Below are 23,424 nucleotides of genomic sequence, written 5' to 3' on the forward strand. Positions count from 1 at the left end.
TTCTCTTCTATCAATAATGAATAATAAGCAGTTCTAGCTTTATGAAGGGCTTTCTTATACGTTATTAAACTATCTTTCCAGACTAATTGAGACTCTTCTAAATTAGAGGAACGCCACTCTCTCTCCAGCTTTCTTCAGTCTGCTTTAAAGCAGCTGTGAATCATACCAAGGAGCCAACCTCTTCTGACTGATTACCTTCCTTTTCAGAGGGGCAACATTGTCCAGTGTTGTACGCATTGAAGCTATAGTGCTGTCAACAAGAGAGTCAAGTTCTACTGGAGTAAAGTTTAGGTAGCCGTCCTCTGTCATATCAGCACATGGCAGTGAAGAAAAGGATGTGAAATCAACTCTTTAAATCTGGTTACAGTATTCTCTGATAGACACCTTCTATATGTAGAATTCTTCTCAGAAGCCATATAGTCAAGTCATGTAAATTCAAAAGTTATTAAAAAATGGTCAGACAAGACAGGGTTATGAGGGAACACTGTTAACTGTTCACTCTCAATGCCATAAGTCAGCACAAGGTCAAGGGTATGATTAAGGCAGTGAGTAGGTCTGTGAACACTTTGAGAAAATCCAATAGAGTCTAATATAGAATTAAAGTTAATATTTAGGCTGTCATTTTCAACATCTACATGAATATTAAAGTCACCCACTACAATGACTTTATCTGTACTCAGCACTAACTGGGATAAAAACTCTGAGAATTCAGACAGAAACTCAGAATAAGGGCCAGGTGGACGATACACAACAACAAACACAAGAGGTTTTTGTGATTTCCACTTTGGGTGGGAAAAACTGAGAATCAGAGATTCAAAAGAGCTAAAACTTATCTTGGGTCTAGGACTGATTAGTAACCCTGATCTGAAGATAGCTGCCACTCCTCCTCCTCTGCCTGTGGTTGAAGGAACGTGAACATTTAAATAGTCAGAGGGAGTTGATTCATTAATGCTAACATGATCCTCCTGCTGCAGCCAGGTTTCTGTAAGACAAAATATATCAATATCAAATCATTCACTAACAGAGACTTCGAAAGGAGAGGGGGGGGGGGCAGCATCAGGTGGGAAGCCGCAGAGAAGTGTGTAAGACTACAACTCTGCATCCTGGTCTCAACCCTGGGATGTCATGTTTTTGGATGAAATGAGAGCCGCTCCTTCCAAAGTGGGATGGATGCCGTCTCTCCTCATCAGACCAGGTTTTCTCCAGAAAGATTGCCAATTATCTATGTAGCCCACGTTGTTTGCTGGACACCATCTAGACATGAGGGAACCTGGAAACTATGTACTGTGGGGAGGTGATTAGTGATGAGGTGCAGCTGTGGAACAGAAACAGGAGTGAAACTTAACGTGACAGGGGAAAAAACATGACAGAAATAAACCAAGAACCCTGAAAACAAGACAAAACATCATCAAAACCTGACAAATTTGTACTTTCCAGAACTATTCAAGCATTGTTAAGGAAGCATTTAGAAACATTAAGCATCAGTGAGGCAGTTGTATTCACATCCACGGCTGTCCGATAAGGGGACTTAAAAGAGATCACAGACTCAGGACAGTTTACTGTTGAAAGTATTGCAAATGCTGTTTGAAGTGATTAATTCAATTCAATTCAATTTTATTTATATAGCGCCAGATTACAACAATTGTCATCTCAAGGCACTTAAGTAATATAGTCCAATTCAAGCCAATTGGAATTCAATTCATTGTAATCATAATCCAATTAATTCATATAGAGCTAATTCAAAAAATTAATATCCTAGCTAAGGAAACCAACAGATTGCACCGAAACTTGTCTTCAGTCCAATCTCCCGTCCTGAGCGTGCCTGTGGCAACTGTGGAAAGGAACGACTCCCTTTTAACAGGAAGAAACCTCTGGCAGAACCAGACTCAGGAAGGGTGGCCATCCGCCTCGACCAGCTGGGGTTTGAGAAGACAGAAAAGAGGGAAAAGAGGGGGGAAAAACACCATAACACCATTCAAAGGATATCTGTTGGAACAGGGAAACATAGGTTAATAATCACAATAATGTCACATGTACATAAAATCAATTGTGAAATTAATCAGGGGGAAAAAGAGAGCAAAGTGAGGAAAGGTGTGACAGATGAGGTCCCCCAGCAGTCTAAGCCTATAGCAGCTTAACTATGGGATGTTTCAGGATTACCTGAGCCATCCCTAACTATAAGCTTTATCAAAAAGGAAAGTTTTAAGCCTAATCTTAAAAGTGGAAAGGGTGTCTGCTTCCCGGACATTTACTGGCAGCTTATTCCACAAGAGAGGGGCCTGATAACTGAAGGCTCTACCTCCCATTCTACTTTTAGAAACTCTGGGAACAACAAGTAAACCTGCAGTTTGGGAGTGAAGTGCTCTGTTAGGAAAATATCTTACAATTAAATCTTTAAGATCTGATGGAGCTCGGTCATTAAGAACTTTATAAGTGAGAAGAAGAATCTTAAATTCTATTCTGAATTTAACAGGGAGCCAATGAAGAGAAGCTAAAACTGGAGAAACGTGATCTCTCCTGTTAGTTTTCATCAGAACTCTGGCTGCAGCATTTTGGATCAGCTGGAGGCTTTTCAGAGAATATGTGGGACAGCCCAATAATAAGGAATTACAGTAGTCCAATCTTGAAGTAACAAATGCATGGACTAGTTTCTCTGCATCACCCTGAGACAGGATGTTCCTGATTTTAGCAATATTACGAAGGTGAAAGAAGGCAGTCCTAGAAACCTGTTTTATATGTGCGTCAAATGATAAATTCTGGTCAAAAATAACTCCAAGGTTCCTCACTGTAGAACTAGAAGCCAAGGAAATACCATCTAGAGTAACTATATAACTAGACAATTTCTCCCTGATTACGGTTTCATTGTAGGTTGACACCCTTTGGACATGCGAAACAACTGAAGTTATTATGGCTGTTGCTGAACATAAGCACAGTTACACCCTGCGGCACAGAGAACTTCAGAGTTTGAGGCCTGATGAACTCATGACAGGCGAGGCAAGTTTCTCATTAGAACTGATGTCACAGATTTATCTAAAAGTGATCTACTTGTTGATGGATCAATCCTTTAAAAGATTATCTGAAAATGTTAAGAGTTGTGCTGCATAAAATGATTTAACAAGTTAACGGTTGTGAAAGAAGGTCTTGAGTGTGACTTCAGACAAACCAGTCTTTAGCAAGTATTGTATCAATGACCCATTCTCAAACATGTTGACAACAATGACAGCAATGATTAAATATGACTTTAGACACTACATTACCATTACCAACACACCAATATTTTTGAGTGATTCTTTTTCTCCAAAAGATGATAGAATGTTACATTAGGACCATCCTCAATTCTAAGGATACTGCTGGCCGACTGTACCTCATGAATCACTACACCATGGGTGCGATTTTACATGGCACAAGAGAGCAGATGGCAAGGCAAGGGTTAAAAATAGGAGTATAACTGTAATAATTACTATGTTATCACTGTGGTAGTCTTGCTTTTAATCAATACATTTACAATAGCCACCTCACTTTTTTGGTTGGTCCTGTGGAGGAAAATACGTCAAATATTTTCATCATGATATCATTTTTTGTCAGGTCACATTTAATGACTATGATGGAGTCATTGGATTTGTCAACATAGAAAATGTGCACTGGAAGTTTGTGGTGAGTATAAAGCTACTTATAGTACTATGTGCCTTCACAGCATTTATTTATGGCTCATGGTTGGTCCATTTAAAAGTTATCTACCTTGTAATTGCTGTAAAGGCTTATGAATACCTATAATCAAGTAAATAAATCTACATAGATGAGTTGAATCTTCTTTTAATGAAATTTCATGTACTTTTGTCAAATTTTAGAATGAATGAACTCACAGACAATGAGAGGCATCAAGTTGTCAACTGCAGTTTTGAAGTTTTACATAAATGAAGCTTATTGTTTTATTATTGTTGCTGTTGACGACACATTTGAAGATGGTATATGGTTTAATGATGCTACCTTTTCATATTACAGTATCTTCATGCCCTTTCATAACCCATTTTTGTGGTTGAGTCATATAAAATTAAGGACTCCAGATAGGCTGGCTCCAGATTTGGGTAATATTAAATAGATTATGGGAAGTAAATAGGTTACACACGCATTCTGTATAGCCATAGAGTAAACGCAAAGGTAAAGCAAAAATGTATTTTATTTTCAACCTGTAGTTTCAAGATGTGCCAGAACAGACTGGGAAAGGAGGACAAGTGGCAGCCTGGCAAGATAACCCACACCTTCCAGAAAGATGTCACCAGTTGTGGGATCTTTGTCATGCAGGTGATTCTTGTGTTTTCTTTATGTTAAAAAAGCATGCAGTTTTATTATTGTAAGATGATCACACTCAGTACATGTGTTGTTTTGCCATCTCTACAGATGGCCAAGATGACGGTGACACAGTTTCCAAACATTCCAAAAAGGTTCCACATTAATGCATCCAAAAAATCTCTTAAAAAAAAACTAAGAAGAGACATGGCAGAAGAAAGGATCGGGTTTTGCTCAAAATATTACATTGATATGTCAAACACTTCCTACAAAGTTAACAGTTATAAAGGCCTCTATTTATTTCTGTTCCTTCTGTGGCAATGAGGACCTGCCCAAGACTGCTGTTGATGCTGTCTGAGTGAGACTTAGACATCAATAGATAATCTGGGGTTAACAACCAGACACAACATTAAAGTACTCAAATATTATATACTTTTATGCATTACGTACAGGTAACATTTTCTTAATATGTTTAATGAATTCATCCCTGTAGATTCAATGTGAAACTTGTACTAGATGGTTTCACACGCAGTGCCTTGGGATGACAGCGGCAACAACACCAAATCAAGATATTCCTTGGTATTGTGCACTGTGCAACAAGCCTAAATAAAGAGGCTGTAGGTGAGTTTGGTGAGTTCTTACCTAGATAGGAGACTTTCTATGTAAAAATAGGACTGTGGATTTCTATCATTATGTGTGCGTCTATTCTCGGAGCGTTCGTTTTGCCGTAGTTATTTTTCATATAATTGTTTGGTATCACAGATAATTAAAATGTTGTTTTTCAGTCTCAGGTCTCAGTTCACGTCTTGGTTTTTTTCTGCCATGTTACACACACATGTTACGGCCCTGAGGGGCGTGTCTTTGCTCTCTCCTCCCCCATGTGTTTCAGGTGCTGCTCCTCCTCTCTGGAATTGACACTATTGTGCATTTGTTCTGGGCACAGCCGTCCTCCCGTTTGGAGAACTCATCTTTAGTTTAACTGTGTTTTTTGGTGTTGTCTTTAGGTTATGTTGCTTATGGTTTTGTGTCAATAAACCGCCGTTTTCTGCCCATTCCTGTGTTGCATCACTCCCTTTAACCAGTGGTCCTGCTCTATGTTACTCCCCTCTTCCCCTAGCCTTTCGGGGGACGTATACAACATGTATATTTTATATATAATATGTGAGTCACTTGAAGATGAATAGAGTGAACTAGTTTTGATGGCTATTGTCTTTATATATGTATGACTATATTTCTATTCCAGGCAAAGACAATACAAAATGTCATAGCTGCGCCGGTTAAAACCAAATCATGTCATACTTTATGCCAATGTAACTTGTAATCCTCACACAAATAGAATTGGACGACACCTGTCAAAAGTGATTGCACATATTTCACTCATTGGTAATAAAAACAAATGAAGGTTCACAAATAATTTCCTTGAAATTATTTTTCATTTGAGACTGTAAGGCATGAGTAAAATGTTCAGAGTGAATCACACTTCAACTCCTGACCACAGGAAGGCCTCCTAAACCAAACTTTCATCCTTCTCAGAAGACGCAGTTTAGTAAATATTAGTTGGATTGTGTGTTTGAATCTGTATGTCAATTTAAATGCAAATGGAGCAGCTTCTTTTGTTAAAATAAATACAGGTAAAAATGACTGACCACCAGGGACCTCCTGGTGTTTGCGGAGAATTTAGGGTCACTACACTTTATCTGAAGACATTTGTCAAACCAAGTGTTACACTGTGTGTACAGTGTAATCTGTAGGGGACCAATGAAGTGTGTAGTGAGTTTGGTGACACTACACTGTATCATAGTGAAAGTATTGATTAATATTCCTAATAAAAATTCCCAGAAATTATGAAAAATGCTTTTTTTTTTTCAAACCAAGTGTTGTAGTGTAATCTGTAGGGGACCAGTGAAGTGTGTAGTGAGTGTGGAGTATTTGTACTTTATAACAGTGAATTTATTGATTACTATTGAAATTAATGATTAATAACAATATTTAAAAAAATCCCCAAGTACATTAATGGCATGAAAGTCCCTCTTAATTTGAAGTTGTTCGACAGCGCTGTATGGGAATTTGATGTACCTGGGTGATAAACTGATGAGAGGTTTGATGATCAAGGGAGCGCACGACTCACAGAGGACTGGGACACACCCAATCTGTCTATAAATCTCCCTCTGAAAGGTTCCCGTGGCCAAAAATCCAAGGGTGGCGAGGACCTGGACGTGTGGTGGAATTGGATTTGATCGGCTTGTTTCTTTCTGGAGTTGTGGCTCTAGCAAACTGCATATTTGCAGCAGCACAGTCCTTGGCTAATTGACATCTAAATGGCGATGTCAGCCATTCGTCTGTCTCCGTAAGGCTATCTACATGGTCTCGGAACACACGCTCTCTTCCAAGAGCCTGATGCAATAAGGCATCCAAAAGTAGCAAGTCAGCTGGTTACACTTCCTATTGACCTTGTTATGTACAGAGTCAAATTAACCTTCAATTAGTCATAATCTAAGTCTAACGCCAACATAATTCTGGGGTATAATGCATATATTTATTTATGATTGCTTCAAAGTAATTAAATACAATCCATTAGTCAAGCAATGACTATTTTACGAAGCTCCTACGACAGGTCTGGATCACTCGTGAATATGAAAAAAGTGGTGAATTGGTGAATGCGCAAATTCTCTTAAATCACTCGTATGCTTAAGAACAAATCTGTTTGTTCGATTGGCTCTTGTGTAGTGAGGTGTTGTGGATGCACTTCAGTTTGGCTCCTCCCCCTGCCCAGGTGCAGCATTTAAGGCCTCACCTGACCGAGTCTCGACAGCACTCTCTTGCTGGTCCCTGAGGGTGGCTGACCTCTTGGTTTGGTTAGCTTTTGGGGTTTTTGTCTTAATTGCACCTTTTTGATATTTTGATTTACTTTGACCAGCTTTTCTTGTCATGTTTATTTGTGTATGTGTTTTTGAGATATTGTTTGTCTACCAATTGGGTTGTTGTTTTTTTTTTTGCTCTGTTGAATTTTGTTAACTCTTATTCTTTGCATTTTAGGTAGTTTCTTTTGTTTCAGTGAGGACTGGGTGTCTCTAAGTTGGTGGCTAGGCACTGTGGTGAGGACCTCACATTCACATGCAAGTAGGCACTGGGGCACTCTCTATTGCATGTTGTGTGTTTTCTGGGTAGTGTCGCACCCAAGTTAGTGAGGAGGGGCACTTTCCCAGTAGTCTGCCTCCCACTGATTTTAGTCTTCCCTTTATAATTATTAATACTTTGTGTTATGGTTGGTAATTTTTGTTAATGTTTGTGTAAATAAAATTACTTTTATATATATATATATATATATTATGTCTGCATTTTCTTCTTCCCAGCAGCTTTTATCCTTCATTTCGTCTAGGTTTAGTTTTGATTACCGGCAGTATTATTTCAATAAACATTTTTTTTTATTATTTAAACCTACTGTCTCTGGCTCCCCAGTGCAGACCTGTGCCCTTGTTGCTCTATTCTTTGCCACGCTTGCATGAGGCCCATTGTCTAAAACGTTCTCTTACTACAGTGTTGTCTTGTGTGATTTGACCGGATGCATCCTCTGTTTTTGAACTGATTACACAGCAGTTTAGCAGTTTTAATGCTAAATTAAAAATGTGGTTGCCAAAGCCCAAGATGATTATGTTCATTTTTTTAATTAAAAAAGGCAATTACGGTAAGTTTATATTTGGTTTTGAGGAGTTGTTTGTTAATGTAGGCATGTTAGAAGAAAGGGTGTCCAATCTCTTCCCCTCCTGCAGTAAAAACTGTTGGATGAAATTATTTTACCTCACGGGACCACTTTTACGGTTTCCCCGTAATATTCATGTGGATAAAATCTGGTATACTGTTGGTCTCTAGAAAGGATGCTCATTCTTCTTCAAAATACTGGATAATTTCAGGATCTTCTAGAAGTGAAGAACCACCTGGGAAGGGGGTGAAGACAAGTTCCTATTTGTAATTTCATTGTGACTGGAGCATGGTCAGAGGTAATCATACTACGGATGTTGGACTATAGGACCTCGTGTGTAAGTGAATGATCGATTAGAAAGTAGCCTATGTGCGAGTATGTTTTATGGTGGGGTGAAAAATAAGAATATTTTTCGGGGCTGTGTATTCTCCAGATATCCGTCAGACCACACTCTGAGTTATGTTGTTGAATTGCTGTTGATGAGTGTGAAGGTTTCTGGAAGCGATCCAATTGTGGGCTCTGTACACATTTAAAATCTCCCCCCAAATTGTACTAGATGAGAAACAAAGACAATAGAAAAAAATTTGGAGAGCTAGTGTTAGGTCCATAAATATTGGCTATTGTAATAATAATAATAATAATAATTGTATCTGTCTTGGTTAATGTCTCCATTTATAATGATGATATTTTTCATTGAACAGAGTAGAAAAAGAGTTATAAGTTGACTGATAGGCCTGGCTAATCCATCCAGTCTTGATCTTCAGAGACTCTGTGACGTGTCGCCCGTCATAGACAGATGTCTGACTTTAGTTTCTGTGGGTGGTTCAATACTTTGCTGCTTTTTGCAGGCGAGCTGATTCCTCTTACATTCCAAGATGTTATATTCAATGTAGGTATTGGAATGGAATAATCATATTCTTTACCGTTTTAGATGCTTTCAGCATTATTTTCTCCAATATTCTACGAGCTGACCTGAAAAATCCAAAAGTAGCAGCAGAAAGAACTCCCTTTGTCCATGACAAATGCTTAATGTGCACCATGACGGGAGAAAGTGGCACATTTCAATGGCAGCTTTATCACAGCAATCTGTCTTCAATCAGTGACCTGTGAGTTCAGATGCAGGAGTGTTTTCAGTACTACCTTATCTTTTTGAGGAAAAACCTCCTTTTGTGCAGTGGAAAAGTCAGCCACAGCAACCGTCATCTAGCTTCATCAGCTAATGCAAACAGCTGACTGAAATGAAAACACTTTCGTCTTCTTTGTATTTAATGTGCAGTCAACCACAGCTGAATACTCATAAGTTTTGGCACAAACCCAACCCATCAATAAAGATTAAGTAGAACATAAGAAATTGCCTGTGATTTGAGTGTCTTTGTGGAGTCCTCTCCAATGTGATTGGCAAGAACAAACTGAAGATGTCCTGGTTCAGTTACCATGGAAATGCCCAAAGCAGTCAATGCAGAGTACTGTGGTTTCAAAATGCTCAATATCCACATCTTCACTCCAAAGTTTAACTTCCAGTGTAAGTTTACTTGGAAATGTTAAGCCTATTCAAAGAAAGCAGGAGTTTCACATCACTCTACTTTCTTAATATCAAAGTTCTATTCAGACAACAAAAAACATTTCCTCTTACATTTGCCAAAAAGAGGACAAGTTTCTATTAGAGTTTGTTTTGGGGTTTTTTGTCAATAAAAAAGGCATTTATGGGAAGAAAACGTATTTCCTACACAGTTGTAATGATTCTCAAAGCTCCCCGATCTAAATGAGTTGGTTACACAATGAAAAACTGTCACCATAACCTGCTGTCTGGTCTGTGCCACAGTGAGACACTGATAAAGCAACACTCCCACTTTAAAGTGCCATGGAAAGCTGTGCTTCTTTGGAAGTTTTTCTATGATACATCACTTGTCCTTTTTGTCTTCCTTTTGTGAGAGTTTCTCAGGTGTTGTACCATGAAGCAATAGCAGGCCACAGAGAGTGAGAGAGATGCCTGCCCACCACAGAGGACTGTGGGTCTCTGCGAAGATGAGTCTCCCCAAGATAGCCTGAACACACACACGCGCATTGCAGTCATTGTGACGTGAATATGCATTTATAATAATGAATGAATGGATTCACTCATTACACTGTTGAGTAAAATGCTTTTTTTTCTGCTGCTACATTGTTTTGCAAAGACACAGGAAGAGGCGTGAGTATACAGAGCACTTACAGAAGAGATGAAGCTGGAAGCGGTGGTTGTGACAGTAGCCGTTGCTGAAGAGGAAGAGTGTCGGAGAGCCTTAGAGAACAAGGTCCACATGATGGCATTACAGGTTAACAGCAGGCCTCCGCACATCAGCCTCAGGGGGATGTGGAGCTGCAGAGGGAAAACAGCAATGAGGACGGCGAGCAGCAGCAAAGTCATTCTAAAAGCACCTGAACCTGTCACGTTTGAGATGCCCACAAAAAGGTTTTATTTGTATGCAACACGAGTGGCTTATTTTTAACACGACGAACACAGACAAACTCTTGGTGTAATGTGAATAAAATGGAAGTGTCACCACAGCTAAACAGGTGTATTGTTACCCAGTCACAGACTGCAGATCCATCATGAGTTTCAGTCCACTCTCTCAGCCCTGACTCGCAAATCTCCTTCATATAGGCGGCGCCCAGCGACAGTTTGGCACTTAGAGAGGCAGTGGCACCAAGAAAACCGGCCAATAACGCGTAAAGAGACCCAGAAAACATTTCTGACGGCTGTCAAACACTTGTTTTACAGTGACAGGCGTCAGTAAAATAACACCTGTGACGTCGATGTCAAGCTTAATTTAAAAGGCTGTGGACATGAGGAGTAAAATTTCACAACAAAACAAAGCCTGCTTGGCCAACACTGTTTTTGCTTTACGCGAGGCTCTTCGGGGCTTAAAATACGTGTTTCATTAATATATGAAAGATTGGAAATAATTATGTTGCTGTTTGCGCACATTGGCTTTATAAACGGTGTGTGCGTGCCAATAACGTACTTAGGCGCGAATACACTTCAGCTCAAACCAACTACTGAAAATCAGTTTAACTATTATTGGTCTAAATAACTACCATATTAATAATATTCTGGTGTTTTCAGCGGTTGTTAAACCGAATAATAATCACACGTGTGTCACTGACTATGTGCATGATTTTATTTTGAAGAAGTAAGAGTTTTTCTCATCACATCTCAGTTAAGCGCCGCAGCCTGTCACTGTAACTCGCTTATTTACGAGTTGCTTCACGGCGCATGTTAATGACGTATATTTTGGCGTGCTAGTGCTCGAAGAGGTTCTGTAGCTGCCTCTTGTGCTGGTCCATAATGAATAAAAACAAAGCCAGTGGCGTCGCATGGGTGAAACCAGCGGAGCCGACCTTTCTAAAGAAGTTTAAAAGTGATGTTGGATACAAAGAAGGACCAAATGTCGACACCAAGGTAAGGTTATGTGGCGCTTTGTAGAACGGGTAAGCTAGCATCCTCGGACCTTGTTCATATCCCACATATCCCTTGTTCATAGTCATATAATTGTTGAGTTGTAAAGGAATAAGCCAGCAACAGTTTGGCTATAACCCCGCTCAAATTAGCCTCAACTGAGGCTATTTCATTATTGCTGTTTGTACTAATGATTATATACTGTCTGCATAAAGTGTATATTTGATTAATTTTTTACATGTTTTCTTTGATATTACATCTTTTTTTTTTGTTCAATCAGACTATTGAGAAGGTCTTAAAGTATTCTTCAAACACCTCTACAGATGTGTTTTTGAAAGCCACTAAATACTTGTTTTACCTCTTTTCATTCAAAATGAACGAGACTTTTCTATCCAGAATTCCTTCTGTGACAGGCTGCCTTGTGTTTCTCAGCGTCAGGTAATGCCAACGCTGGACGACGACAGTGGGAGCGATCGAGAAGATGAGTTGCCTCAAGTTGTGGTTCTGAAAGGTGGAGACCTGACTTCAGAGGAGGTGAAGAAGATCAAGGATGAGATGCGTGACGGAGATGCAGCAGAGAAAGGTCAGATTGAACTGTTAGAAGACGTTACTAATCATGTTGGATGGGTCTGTCTGATTAAACAATAATAGTTCCTCACCGCTGAAGGTTTATCTGAGGCAGCAGCTCAAAGAACAGGGCAAGCATACCTCTTCACTACACACTCAAACTTCTATCTGGTCCACAGATGAAGGTCCTGCTGATGGAAAAATCTTTTTCAAGAAACCGGCCAAGCGCTCCTCCTCTGACAAGTTCCATGGCATCAGTGCCAGCTCCAGCAAGAAGAAGAAGAACGACGGCGGAGAGGAAGAGGAGGAGGAGGAGAAGGAGGTAAAGTCTGGAAAGAAAATAAAAAACAATAGCCTCCTGTCATTCGGAGGAGATGAGGAGGAAGAAGAGTATTAAACGTTACTGGTGAAAAGTAAGACTGTCGTGGTTTGTGTACAAAGGCATCATTTCACAGAATTTGTCGAATCAAAAGAGGCTAAAGGTTTAGTCGCCTTGCTAACCTGGACTAGACCGTTCCAGTGTGGGTCATACCAACATCTACAAATATGTAATACTGTCCTTTTTTTGTATACTGTTAAGTATCAACTGGCAGAAAATTAGTTTGCCTCCAATTTCTGTCACTGTTGTTCTGTCACTTACTTTTCAGCTTCTCTCGGTGCTCTGAGGGACACCCGGATCATTTAAGAAATTGTTAGTTTGTCCAGCTGAGGGCAAAAACCCTCCAATACTCGGCTGTGTGTTTGATACTGCTCACTTGAATTCAGAACTTATTATGACATTCAAACATGGCTTCATTTCAGTGGTAACAGGCTTCCAATAACCAGTTCTAATTTGGATTTGATTATGAAGCTTCATAATGAATTGAATCTCTTCTAGAATCTTAACTGTGTCGTCTTTCTTAGAAAAGACCAGGACCCTGAGACAAGGCAGTCCACATATTTTTCAGGTTGTCAGTTACAGCTGCACTTTTCCTGCTAAAACATCTGGTGAAAAGGTTTGTACAGTTTATCTTCTTCTTCAGACTAAAATAAGTATTTAGACTCACAGCAGAGATGGGGACTCGAGTCACACTTAAGTCGCACAACTAAAGACTCGAGACTTGACTTCAGACTTGCCCTCAAAAGACTTGACTTGGACTCGAGGTTCGGGATGCGTAAGCAATCTTCATTTCATGAAATTGTTGTTTCTGATCTTTATTTCATTCATACTGATGTATGGCAGGCTGAGCGCAACATATCCTCGCATGCATGCAGCCAATGATATCAAAACTACTGTAACCGTGGCAACGTCAAGCTCATCTGGAACTGTGCCATATGTTGTCATATTTGGTTATAAAGCATTCATGCAGACAGCAAACAAGCGAATGGGTACTTGTGGTATCAGGATAAATGATGCCGGCTCAACTATGTCCAACTTCATCCGGCACCTGAAAACGCATAAGGATAGGTCAGTCTCTGCAATGTGAAAGGGAAACGTAGCGCGTAACGACCGGTGCCGCTAGCAAACTAATCACAGTAAACAGTGTTGTAAACTGTGTGCAGATTATAGCTTCATTGTTCACTACACGGCGTTACTGATTTATCTGCAGCAGCCTGTGAAATTTGGGAAGTTTGCCAAGTCTACGTGGATGTAGTTTAGCGTGAATCTGATTGCTGTTTTAAAATAGCCTTCTTTTACAATTTGAGGGACACCTGATAAAATTCCAGTTTGACCAGTTCTCATCCAAGTTTAGCTGTACACTGTCAAAAAACTGAAAAATGCACTGACGAAATGTTATGAATGAGAAGTTCAGGCTACACAGGCAGTTATTAATATGTCTGTGGTGCAGAGCAAGCACACATATTTCCAAACACATTTATATACTTCAAACAAGCTTTCATGGCGTTTCTTCACATTGGATTGAAACAGTCCTCAATAGACCACCTGTAGTGTATAATGATATTACAGATATTGATAATGCAGAACATGCTTTCAGTCCATAACCTACAGCAATGCAGTCTTATCTGGACCAAATGCCATGTGTCTAATGATAGAATGTTCATTTCAGTCATGTTTGAGACGACTTGTTATAAAGACTTGAGACTTGAGTTGTTATTGGTCCTCAAAGACTTGAGACTTGAGTTGTTATTGGTCCTCAAAGACTTGAGACTTGACTTGGACTTGGTCCTCAAAGACTTGAGACTTGAGTTGTTATTGGTCCTCAAAGACTTGAGACTTGAGTTGTTATTGGTCCTCAAAGACTTGAGACTTGACTTGGACTTGGTCCTCAAAGACTTGAGACTTGAGTTGTTATTGGTCCTCAAAGACTTGAGACTTGACTTGTTATAGGTCCTCAAAGACTTGAGACTTGACTTGGACTTGGTCCTCAAAGACTTGAGACTTGAGTTGTTATTGGTCCTCAAAGACTTGAGACTTGAGTTGTTATTGGTCCTCAAAGACTTGAGACTTGACTTGGACTTGGTCCTCAAAGACTTGAGACTTGAGTTGTTATTGGTCCTCAAAGACTTGAGACTTGACTTGTTATAGGTCCTCAAAGACTTGAGACTTGACTTGGACTTGGTCCTCAAAGACTTGAGACTTGAGTTGTTATTGGTCCTCAAAGACTTGAGACTTGAGTTGTTATTGGTCCTCAAAGACTTGAGACTTGAGTTGTTATTGGTCCTCAAAGACTTGAGACTTGAGTTGTTATTGGTCCTCAAAGACTTGAGACTTGAGTTGTTATTGGTCCTCAAAGACTTGAGACTTGACTTGGACTTGGTCCTCAAAGACTTGAGACTTGAGTTGTTATTGGTCCTCAAAGACTTGAGACTTGAGTTGTTATTGGTCCTCAAAGACTTGAGACTTGAGTTGTTATTGGTCCTCAAAGACTTGAGACTTGAGTTGTTATTGGTCCTCAAAGACTTGAGACTTGAGTTGGACTCGAACACAAAGAGTTGACTTGGTAAAAATAACGTGAACATGTCTGACTCACAGTAATGATGCATCTTTTCAACCAGCTGGAACGGTGAGTCATTCAGTACTTTCATGTGAAAAAGAAATACGTTCTTTCACTTGTAAGGTTTTACACTTCAGGACTCAGGACATAATTAGAATATAAAAAAACCCAATACCTTGGTCCTTAACAGGTTTTAAAATGAGGCAGCAACACATGACATGTGGTCATTATTTAGGGCCCTTAATTCTTAATTATGTCCAAATACACGAACCTTGCAATTGAAAGACTGCGCATCTTTTTCTTTCATGACTATTGCTGCCCACAAGTATTTCTGTCAAATTTAAACTCAATTCTTAAGATGCTATTTTTAATATCTGGAGCTTCACTAACTTTTTGGCCAACCTCAGATCAGGTAGTAACTTGCTCACTCATTTGTTGAGACAGCAGCATGCACAGATTATAGTAAACGTTCTGTCTCTGAAACAGCATTTAGCGACTCACATCACAATCACTGAAATTCTTTTCCAGGTATCAAACAACATAAATGGTCGTTTCCTGAAGCTGTGTGTTGCAAATAAACGAGTTATTTTCATTACACAAGCTTAGAAAAAGCAGGAACACTGACAGAAATGTAAATACTGCACTCATTTTTTTCTTGTGCTGTTAGCGCGCTCCATTTCCTTTCTGATCCTAGCCGTTAGGTCGTCATACTCAGGTTGCCTCTTGTTTGAATCCTCAATTCCTGTTCATCTGTCCACGTCTGAGATTAAGCTGGAATGGTGTATGTTATGTGTGGAAAACCTTTGCTTTGTCTTTTTTATTGCATTCAGCCACATCCTGAATGTTGGAACGTAATCCGGCTTCGACAACGGAGCTGTATCAGTTCATCTAGAAACGATGCATTCCTGTCAATGCAGTTGTATTTTTGAGTTTAAGTGGATTTTGTTAAGTTCTAACTGCTGTAACATTTGATAAAACATTAAAACATCTGGATTAAAAGTTCTCTCTTTTCTCTCACATTGCACTTTTACTCGCCCACTCGTATAAAGGCTATAATCATGTGTTCCATTCATGAATCGGCCTTTTATTGCTTGCGGTATTCCATCTTTACCTCTGCAGTTGGGTCTTGATCTACATGTCTGCAGCACATTTCCACACCAGCATTAGCATCTGAAAGTCACAATTGATCATATTTTTTCCATTTAAAAAATGACCATAAAAGCACTTTATTTCAACCTCTTTATTCAAAAAGGCATGTTTCATTCTCACACCAGCATCCAGATCATTACAATTGATGGAAGAACCGTCCACTGTGGAAACCAGAACCAAATAAAATCCTTGCATTATGTGCTCGCTTTAGTCTCCATTATCCATGTAATAAATACACGCACTGACTGCAGCTCTGGGAAGTGATATGATCTTTTATTTTAAGGCCTACATTGTCCGTTCCAGCAGGCTCTCTTACATTATTCTTCTGACAAAACCTCAGAACGGATTCAAACTGCTTCCCCAAGATGGATGTGGGATTTTTTTAGAAATATTTACAAGAAACTAAACAAAGAAGATTTAGTTCAAAGTAAGTTTTGCTTCACAAAGGGAACAAACAAAAGTTAAAGTTCAGCCAAAAAGCTTCAGTAATGTTGCTGTAAATCTGTCCATCTTTTATACCCGCTTATTCTAATTAAGGCTTTTTTTGGGGGGCTGCTCATCTGGAACCATAAAGCCCTCTACTGCTAATGGCGTTGTGGACGTTCATCTATAATCACGAGGGGATGAGCAGAGAGCAGATCCTGATGTTGCACCAGGATCAGTAGGCAGGCTATCTGCCAAGTGCAGTTGAACATGTGACTTGGGTTGAAAAGGAACTGGGCCTCGGGGGAACTGTGGATCTTGCTGACAGCAGGTTGTGTGGACTAACAGCTGGCTGCTTGTGCTGCTGTGGACGAATAAGTGCTACACTTCAAATGGCTTTTTGATGATCACTGGCATCATACAACCCCAGTTTACATAACCAGCTAATAAAAAGCATATCGGCTGTATGAACCTCAGAGTTGTAGTGAGTCTGTAATCAGCTGCAGCAGTGGTACTTGATCTGAGTGGCTGCTCACTGAACCCGGTGTTTGTCCTTTTTGGTGCAGTGTTACTCACAGGCTGAGACACAGAGTGTGAGCAAAGCATTTTCTAATTAAATGATAAGCAGGTGTTGCTTCCCCACACAGACATGCTTCTGTTAAACCCACAGAGGTAATATCAGTACCGTTTGTCTTTGGGGAAATCATCTCGTTTATAGCACTGTTTTCACAGTTCTGGTGTTAGTATCTATTGGTTCTGATAGTGGATCCTTGAAAGTAATGTGTTATTGGTAAGAAATCACACAAGCAGTCAGCTGAGTAGACAAATTGGAAACAAACCACTTGAATACAGCACTGTTGGTTCCGGACATATAGGTTCCAGTGTTTCTAAAACTGAAAGACAGCAAGTCTCTGTAATAATCCACCATTGCAGAGGGGGAAAAAAGAAACAAAAAACATCGATAAGTGCAGCAGGTCAGAGACCACGAAGTCTTTCTGTAAACTAATGATATAATTGGGCAGTTTACGTATAGGACTTCTTTTTAGCTGCATCGCTGTGTGACAACAGAGACGTAGCTAAAAAATGTGGGTCCTCTCAGACTCAATTTAGGTTAAGAACATTTATCCAGTTAAAGCAGCTGGATTCTGAGTTTGAGACCCAGTAGTGGTTGATTTTCTTCATCTGTGTGAGTGAATGTGAAGAGCAGCCCCAAACCACGAGTCCCTCGATGAAGCACAGCTAGACTCTTATGCTCTTATCTCAAATCACTTCTCAAGTACAAAAAGAAAAGGTCGCAGTTCGTCAGGTTGAAACCGGTGTGGGGGAGGGTCACCTCCTGATCTCCACCCTGCTTATTAGCTCAAAGGTCAGCTGGGATTCAGTGCGTGACGGTTCCGTTTCCAGCCTGGACCTTCCTATGAGGACGCTCAGGATGACAGGAGGACTTCATTCTTCTGGACTGGTGCATTTTTACTCTTGCTGTTGTTTAAAGTTTTGTGTACGATCTTTTCTTCCCTCTGGTCTGAAGAAGTCTGCCTCTGTGGAGCTCCTATAAAGACTTCTTGGTCAGTTTCTTGCCCTTCTTGAGTGACAGCTTCTTCTTGATATACCCACGCTTCCTCTTGGCAGTCTGCAGAGTGAGGGGACAAAAATTAAATGGAATCTTTTTACCTTTATAAGTCCAGCTGCTGACAAAGTCTGAATAAAAGTCTAACGTGGACCAGTCAAAGCTGCATCATTTGCTCTGAAACCTTGAGGTTGTGCATATGATGGAGGAGCTCACAGTCTGAGTTTGATGCCTGTGATCAAACTAAGATCATCTGAAGTCGCACCGAGCCTCAACAGAACTGCTAACATACCTTACAAGTGTCCTTTCACATCTGAATGATGCTTTTTTAAAACACGTTCTCAGTTAGAAAGCACCATCGTGACACAGGATGTTCTGTCCACCTTACGTGGTTTCCGTAAGTTTTCGGATTTATTCTTCGGTGTTGTGAAGCTTTGGATGGGCCTTGTTAAAAGTTTCCCTCCTGTGAAGAAACATGAAGGGCTGCCAGCAGCGCATTTACTCAGCCTTTACACTCAGACACGAGTAAAAGCTTCAGGCCGCCGTTTCTGCTGCAAGCAGAGACACAGCAGAGCTTGCACTATCGCTGCTGAGCGCCGAATATGGGGGGCAGACCATTCTAGCTCCAAGACATTGTACCAGACTTAACTGCAGCCTCCAGAGTGACTGAGCAGCTGAATGAGAGTGAGACAGGAAGTGGGCTGTTATACAAACATATCAAATTCTATTTTGTGATCAATCTTGATCGAGGTCAGTCAATTAAGAAAATCATGTGACCATTTTTGCCATATCCCATAATTACTAGCTTTTATGAAGCTACTGTAATCGACACCCTGGGAATGAAGACGGGTTGATGAGTGGACTAGTCGTGGTGAACGCACCTTTTTAGAGGTGTACTTCTGCCTGGTGGTGTCAGTGCTACGCAGCCTATGCTCCACATGGTCCCTGTTCTCCAGCTTTTTGACCTTATAAATCCTGACCAGCCAGTGCTCTGAAGTGAAGGCTTCCTCCAAGTGTTTCAGATTGATGTCCTTGTTGCCGATCTCAGCATTGCGGGTCCTGTCAAAGCCTGGAGGGGTCCGAAAGTCCAACTTCAAAGGGAAAAACAGATTGACCTTATTCCTCTTCGATAGCATTTGCAATTATATTCTGTCAGTTAGGCGCGTAAAAGCTGAAGTACAATACATGACCTGCAAAACAGTTCTTGAAAACATTGTACCTGCATCTCTCCAAAGCGGTAGTAGGACATTTTGTACATGAGGCAGTTGAGGAGGGTGGGGGAGCCAGCTTTGTCAACTCTGAACTCTCCTTGAGGGGTGAAGTAGTCACTTTCCTGTATGAAGAGGTGGGAGAAGCAAACAGAAGATGGCTTCTTTTTAATCCATGATGGCACTGGTTTGATCAAACAACAAAGATCCTGTGTGACAGAAGTGCCTTGCTCACCCTGATGTCCTTGGGGTGCTCTCCCTCTGCGATGCGCACCATCCACAAAAACTTATTGATGTCATCACCTGAGTAGCCAATCACCCCTCCAAAGATGATCAGGACATAGTCAACATCCAGGGACCTCATAATTTCGAAGGCTGCAGTCTCATTGGATGACATTGCTTTGCCCACCTGGACAAGGACAAGAAGACTTGAGTTTAAACTGCTGGTTTAAACCTCCGCTGAGTAAAGTCAGTTATCGGTTTAAATCAACAGTGAAGTGAGCAACGAAGCGCACATGTTGTCCGGACAGAGTGCATCACCCTGATGATGTGATCGACCTGTCTCACTGCAGTCCAGAGGGAACCCGACCACCACACGCCATACGTCTGTAAGCAGAGATATCAGCCAATCGAAGCTCCTCTATGCTAGCTTAAAAGGATTCTGTCTTACAGAATCTGCTCATTTTCTGCTGGACCTGAGGACAACACAGTTGGACTGGATTTAAATGCATGATGACAAGCTGATCAAAAAGCTTTGGATGAAACAAGAAAAAGAGCTGGAGATCATTCTTTGCAAGTTCCCCCAAAGGCCAAAATGTGCATTCTTTTAGCCAGATCTGGAAAGCCATGTGCATATTACTGATCTAAATCATCGAGAAACTATACGTCTGTGCACAAACCACAGTTTTACTCCCAGTTTTGGCTATGAATGGGTGCGCTCCCCTAATTTGTGATTTACATACTAAGTCGTTGTTCACGCCTCTTCGATGATGTAAAACCTGAAGAAGCAGTTTTACCCAAGATAAAACTGAGACACTGGTCAGAGAAGCAGAGAAAAAGGACCACCGTTTTATTTCTCAGCTCTTTAATCACCATCAGAACAAAAACTGCTGAATTAAAAAGCTTGCAGTTGGACTATAAAATGTGACACGCCACATCTGAGCTACGCTGCGGTTGCCCTGTAGAAGCCTGTGAGACGCTATTCTTTCAGAAAATGGGTTTCTTTTTGAATTCACTTCAGCAAGGTGTTTCTGGGGCCAACAGCATTTTCAGTCAGCCACCATGACTTCTCTAAAGAAGAATATACAGCAAAAACCTTGCTGTGAGATTTGTTTTAGCGTCTTCCTTCTCATATCAGGCTTACATTCTCACCACAAATCCTTCCTGCATGAATGCGAGTTTGTGAAGAGAAAAAGGTGTGTGCTTGGTGTTTGTGCTCCTGGACCCACGTGGGTTTGAAAAAAAATGACTCCTCTGCGTTACGTGGCTTTACAGGCCTTTGACCACTTGGTGGTGTAATATACAAACAAAAGAGATCATCAATTGGTCTACGATTAAATAGTCAAATTTAGCCTCCTGGCTTCTTTTCCTTGACCTCACTGGAAAATGTTATATAGTTAATTAAATGTGTTAGGAGAACATTTGTAAAGAGTTAGGGAAAGAAAGCCCACGCTGCAACAAAAATGGGACCACATTAAGGTATGAGGTAGGTCTGCAGTATTAAGACTACATAGTGCACTGTGTACTTCATGTAAGGGCCTTGAGATGACAATTGTTGTAATCTGGCGCTATATAAATAAAATTGAATTGAATTAATATGTTCTCGACATTTCAAGAAATTAAAGTCAGCGGTGTTGAAGGCTAAGTGGCTCTCACCAGTGCTATATGACTGTTGTTCCACGTGTTGTTATCCACCAGCGTGGTCCTGTTAGCCATGCCTGCTATCTGGTAGCCATAGTCCCACCACGACATCACTCTGGCATGCTCATCTGTATTCTGTCTCAGCCAATAGTACGCCTCCCTGAAGTCATCCAGGATGTTACGAGAGCTGTTGAGGACAGTTAAAACATTTGCCAGGTGAGGTTTCACTTGCTTTCAGTGTAACAGGAAGACATTTCAGTGGTGAATTAATCAAAACATTTGTGTTTTCTGCTGGTTACACAGCTCACCCATCGTGGTTGTAAGACGCCAGCACCACACTGGGGCTGGAGTAGGCGTTGCTGGTGACCCAGGTGCAGTGGACAGCAAACATCATGAGCAGCATGAGCATCAGCATGGTGACTATGGACTTGATGTTTGGGCCCAGTCCCTCCTCTGCCTTCTCCTGCTCTGACACGTGCTTCCGCACCTTCCCAGCCTGCAGGAAGAGTGGCTCGTAAAGGTTACTGGAGGTACCACACAACCTGCGTGCTTTAAAAAAGGAGCCTTTAATGCACTACGGGACAGTTCATTGTTTCCAGACAGACAGACAGACAGTTAATCAATGCAACAGTTTTATTGAATCAAACGCAACGGTACCTTTCAGAAGAACAGTGGCAGGTTAGGAAGGTACCATTTCCACTGTACTGATATCACATTTGTTCCCACTCAGAGATGGAGAAGAACTTTTTTAGTTGAAATATTGTCCAACTTTTTACTTTTTTTCTATAGCCTTCACTGAAGGATGTGATGCGTTAATGAGATGGAATTCTGTTTGCGTGTCTCTCACGTTGAATCAGACATCATTAAATGGCTAGCTTTGTATCCTACATCTTATAACTAACAAAATGTATGAATCAAGTTGTCTGACCATATTGTCTAACAATTTCAAGCAAGTTGTTCTTTCTACCAAAAAGAGAAGAGCAAAAGGTCGGTAACAACATGTTTGCAGTTGCTATTCTGGGTAAAGGGACTGGCTGGAGATGGTCACAGGAAGAACATAATTATACATGTCGTTCAGTTGACTTTTTCTGACATTTCAAATGATGAGTTATGAAAAGAAGTTCAGCTTTAAAGAAAACAACACAACTATACTAGATGATTGTACCTAAAGCAGTATGCTGGCCACTCTGACATGCTGCGATGGCTGGGATTTTAGCACTTATCTGCTGCAATGGAAGCACTTCAGCAATCCTCTAGAATAACGTTTCCCCATCTAATTTTTCTGTCTTCTCCCAGCAAATAGCTGTGAAGAATATTTCACAATTCAAGTGCTAAAAGCGCCTCTGTGTTCACTCGCGTGCTGCTGATGGAGTTTGCTGATTATTGGATGCTAGAAAAACTGAAAATTGATAAGAAATGTGATCATGTGAAAGCTCCACTTCCTCATCTGTCAGTTGTTTAACAGAATTCATTATCAATGTCAGTCATGTGTACTTCTAAACAAAAATGTAGGATTTATAAATTGATTTATTTAGCAGGTCCGTTCCTGGTTGAGGATGGTGCTATCAGGCTCCTCCAAGTGTTTGCAAAGTGGACTAAACCAGGCAGGATTTTGGAGCTGGGTAGAAGGAAGTAATGGCTTTTGTTTATGAGTTCTGTTTTCACACCATGTCATACTAAAATTAACTAACCTTGAATGTTGTTAAAGGGCACTTGACTTACTGACTTCAAAGGAACAAAAGGTAAAAACATTTCTGGACATTAAACCAAAGCATAACAGTAAAATACGTCCAGGTGATAGAGCAAAGCTTTGTGCATTAAAAACATCTCCAAGAATTCATTAATCTCTTCTCTAACTCCTTAAAACTCATCTCTGTTCATTAAAAGAAATCCCAACTACAATGAGTATGGTATGGATAATTAACCAAATATGTGGATGTGATATTCAAAAGACTGTTTTTAAAATATATGTTTTTAAAAATCATCCATTCGTCACTGTCTCAATGCATTATGGGTAGTTATGGAAGCTGGCTGGAACAGCTCTGGTCTCTGGACCTCACACTGAGAGGACTTCATTTTGTTCTTGTTAGTGCAGTCGAACACTGAACACGTTAATGGAGATCCACTTCAAACAAAGGTGAAGAAAGGTGGGCAGGCGAGAAAGGAGCAGCACACTAATTGTGTGGGTGACAGAGACCTTTCATCGGTAACTGAGGAGCTCTGCCTGTTTCAATAAAACCTGTTTGGCTGAGGACAAAGTCACGCTGCTTAGTGAATACACTGTTAAATTC

General features: G+C 40.5%; 3 protein-coding genes across 4 annotated transcripts in view; 1 reads left to right on the plus strand and 2 right to left on the minus strand.

Moving 5' to 3' along the window:
- Positions 1–9,830: 9,830 nt before the first annotated feature.
- On the minus strand, positions 9,831–10,786 carry LOC140316917 (transmembrane protein 42-like). The gene is made up of 3 exons (XM_072394992.1): positions 10,553–10,786; positions 10,197–10,343; positions 9,831–10,032 (listed from the first exon to the last, which is right to left on the minus strand). Exons 1-3 carry the CDS (start codon positions 10,712–10,714, stop codon positions 9,889–9,891), a joined length of 453 nt encoding a protein of 150 aa, XP_072251093.1. The 5' UTR covers positions 10,715–10,786; the 3' UTR covers positions 9,831–9,888.
- Positions 10,787–11,242: 456 nt separating this feature from the next.
- Positions 11,243–15,928, plus strand: kiaa1143 (KIAA1143 ortholog). Of its 2 annotated transcripts, XR_011917351.1 has the most exons (4): positions 11,243–11,426; positions 11,856–12,006; positions 12,170–12,790; positions 12,894–15,928. XR_011917351.1 is itself a non-coding variant. In XM_072394990.1 (3 exons), the coding sequence occupies exons 1-3, from the start codon at positions 11,313–11,315 to the stop codon at positions 12,385–12,387; spliced, it is 483 nt and encodes a 160-aa protein (XP_072251091.1). In that variant the 5' UTR covers positions 11,243–11,312; the 3' UTR covers positions 12,388–15,928. The 2 variants fall into 2 exon arrangements, 1 of the variants encoding a protein (XP_072251091.1); XM_072394990.1 differs by having other exon boundaries at positions 12,170–15,928.
- A 223-nt stretch (positions 15,929–16,151) lies between these two features.
- LOC140316913 (dolichyl-diphosphooligosaccharide--protein glycosyltransferase subunit STT3B-like) overlaps positions 16,152–23,424 on the minus strand; it is a 49,872-nt gene continuing 42,599 nt past the window's right edge. Inside the window, exons 11-16 of the mRNA XM_072394987.1 lie at positions 21,442–21,629; positions 21,149–21,320; positions 19,509–19,682; positions 19,285–19,398; positions 18,947–19,156; positions 16,152–18,128 (exon numbers count right to left, since the gene is read on the minus strand). Of these exons, the coding sequence (XP_072251088.1) occupies positions 18,048–18,128; positions 18,947–19,156; positions 19,285–19,398; positions 19,509–19,682; positions 21,149–21,320; positions 21,442–21,629 (939 nt within the window). The 3' untranslated portion in view covers positions 16,152–18,047. The remainder of the gene's footprint in view (positions 18,129–18,946; positions 19,157–19,284; positions 19,399–19,508; positions 19,683–21,148; positions 21,321–21,441; positions 21,630–23,424) is intronic.

Source organism: Leuresthes tenuis, unplaced genomic scaffold (assembly GCF_036924035.1).
Source record: "Leuresthes tenuis unplaced genomic scaffold, fLeuTen1.0.hap1 SCAF_10, whole genome shotgun sequence".
Lineage (NCBI taxonomy): Eukaryota > Metazoa > Chordata > Actinopteri > Atheriniformes > Atherinopsidae > Leuresthes > Leuresthes tenuis.

Bases quoted from the DNA above. Each gene is read 5' to 3' on its own strand.
- kiaa1143 (XM_072394990.1), top strand. From the start codon at position 11,313: ATGAATAAAAACAAAGCCAGTGGCGTCGCATGGGTGAAACCAGCGGAG. The intron at 11,427-11,855 runs GTAAGGTTATGT...TGTGTTTCTCAG, and splicing joins GACCAAATGTCGACACCAAG to CGTCAGGTAATGCCAACGCT. The intron at 12,007-12,169 runs GTCAGATTGAAC...TCTGGTCCACAG, and splicing joins CGGAGATGCAGCAGAGAAAG to ATGAAGGTCCTGCTGATGGA.
- LOC140316917 (XM_072394992.1), bottom strand. From the start codon at position 10,714: ATGTTTTCTGGGTCTCTTTACGCGTTATTGGCCGGTTTTCTTGGTGCC. The intron at 10,344-10,552 runs GTAACAATACAC...TTCCCTCTGCAG, and splicing joins GATCTGCAGTCTGTGACTGG to CTCCACATCCCCCTGAGGCT. The intron at 10,033-10,196 runs GTAAGTGCTCTG...GTGTGTGTTCAG, and splicing joins CTTCCAGCTTCATCTCTTCT to GCTATCTTGGGGAGACTCAT.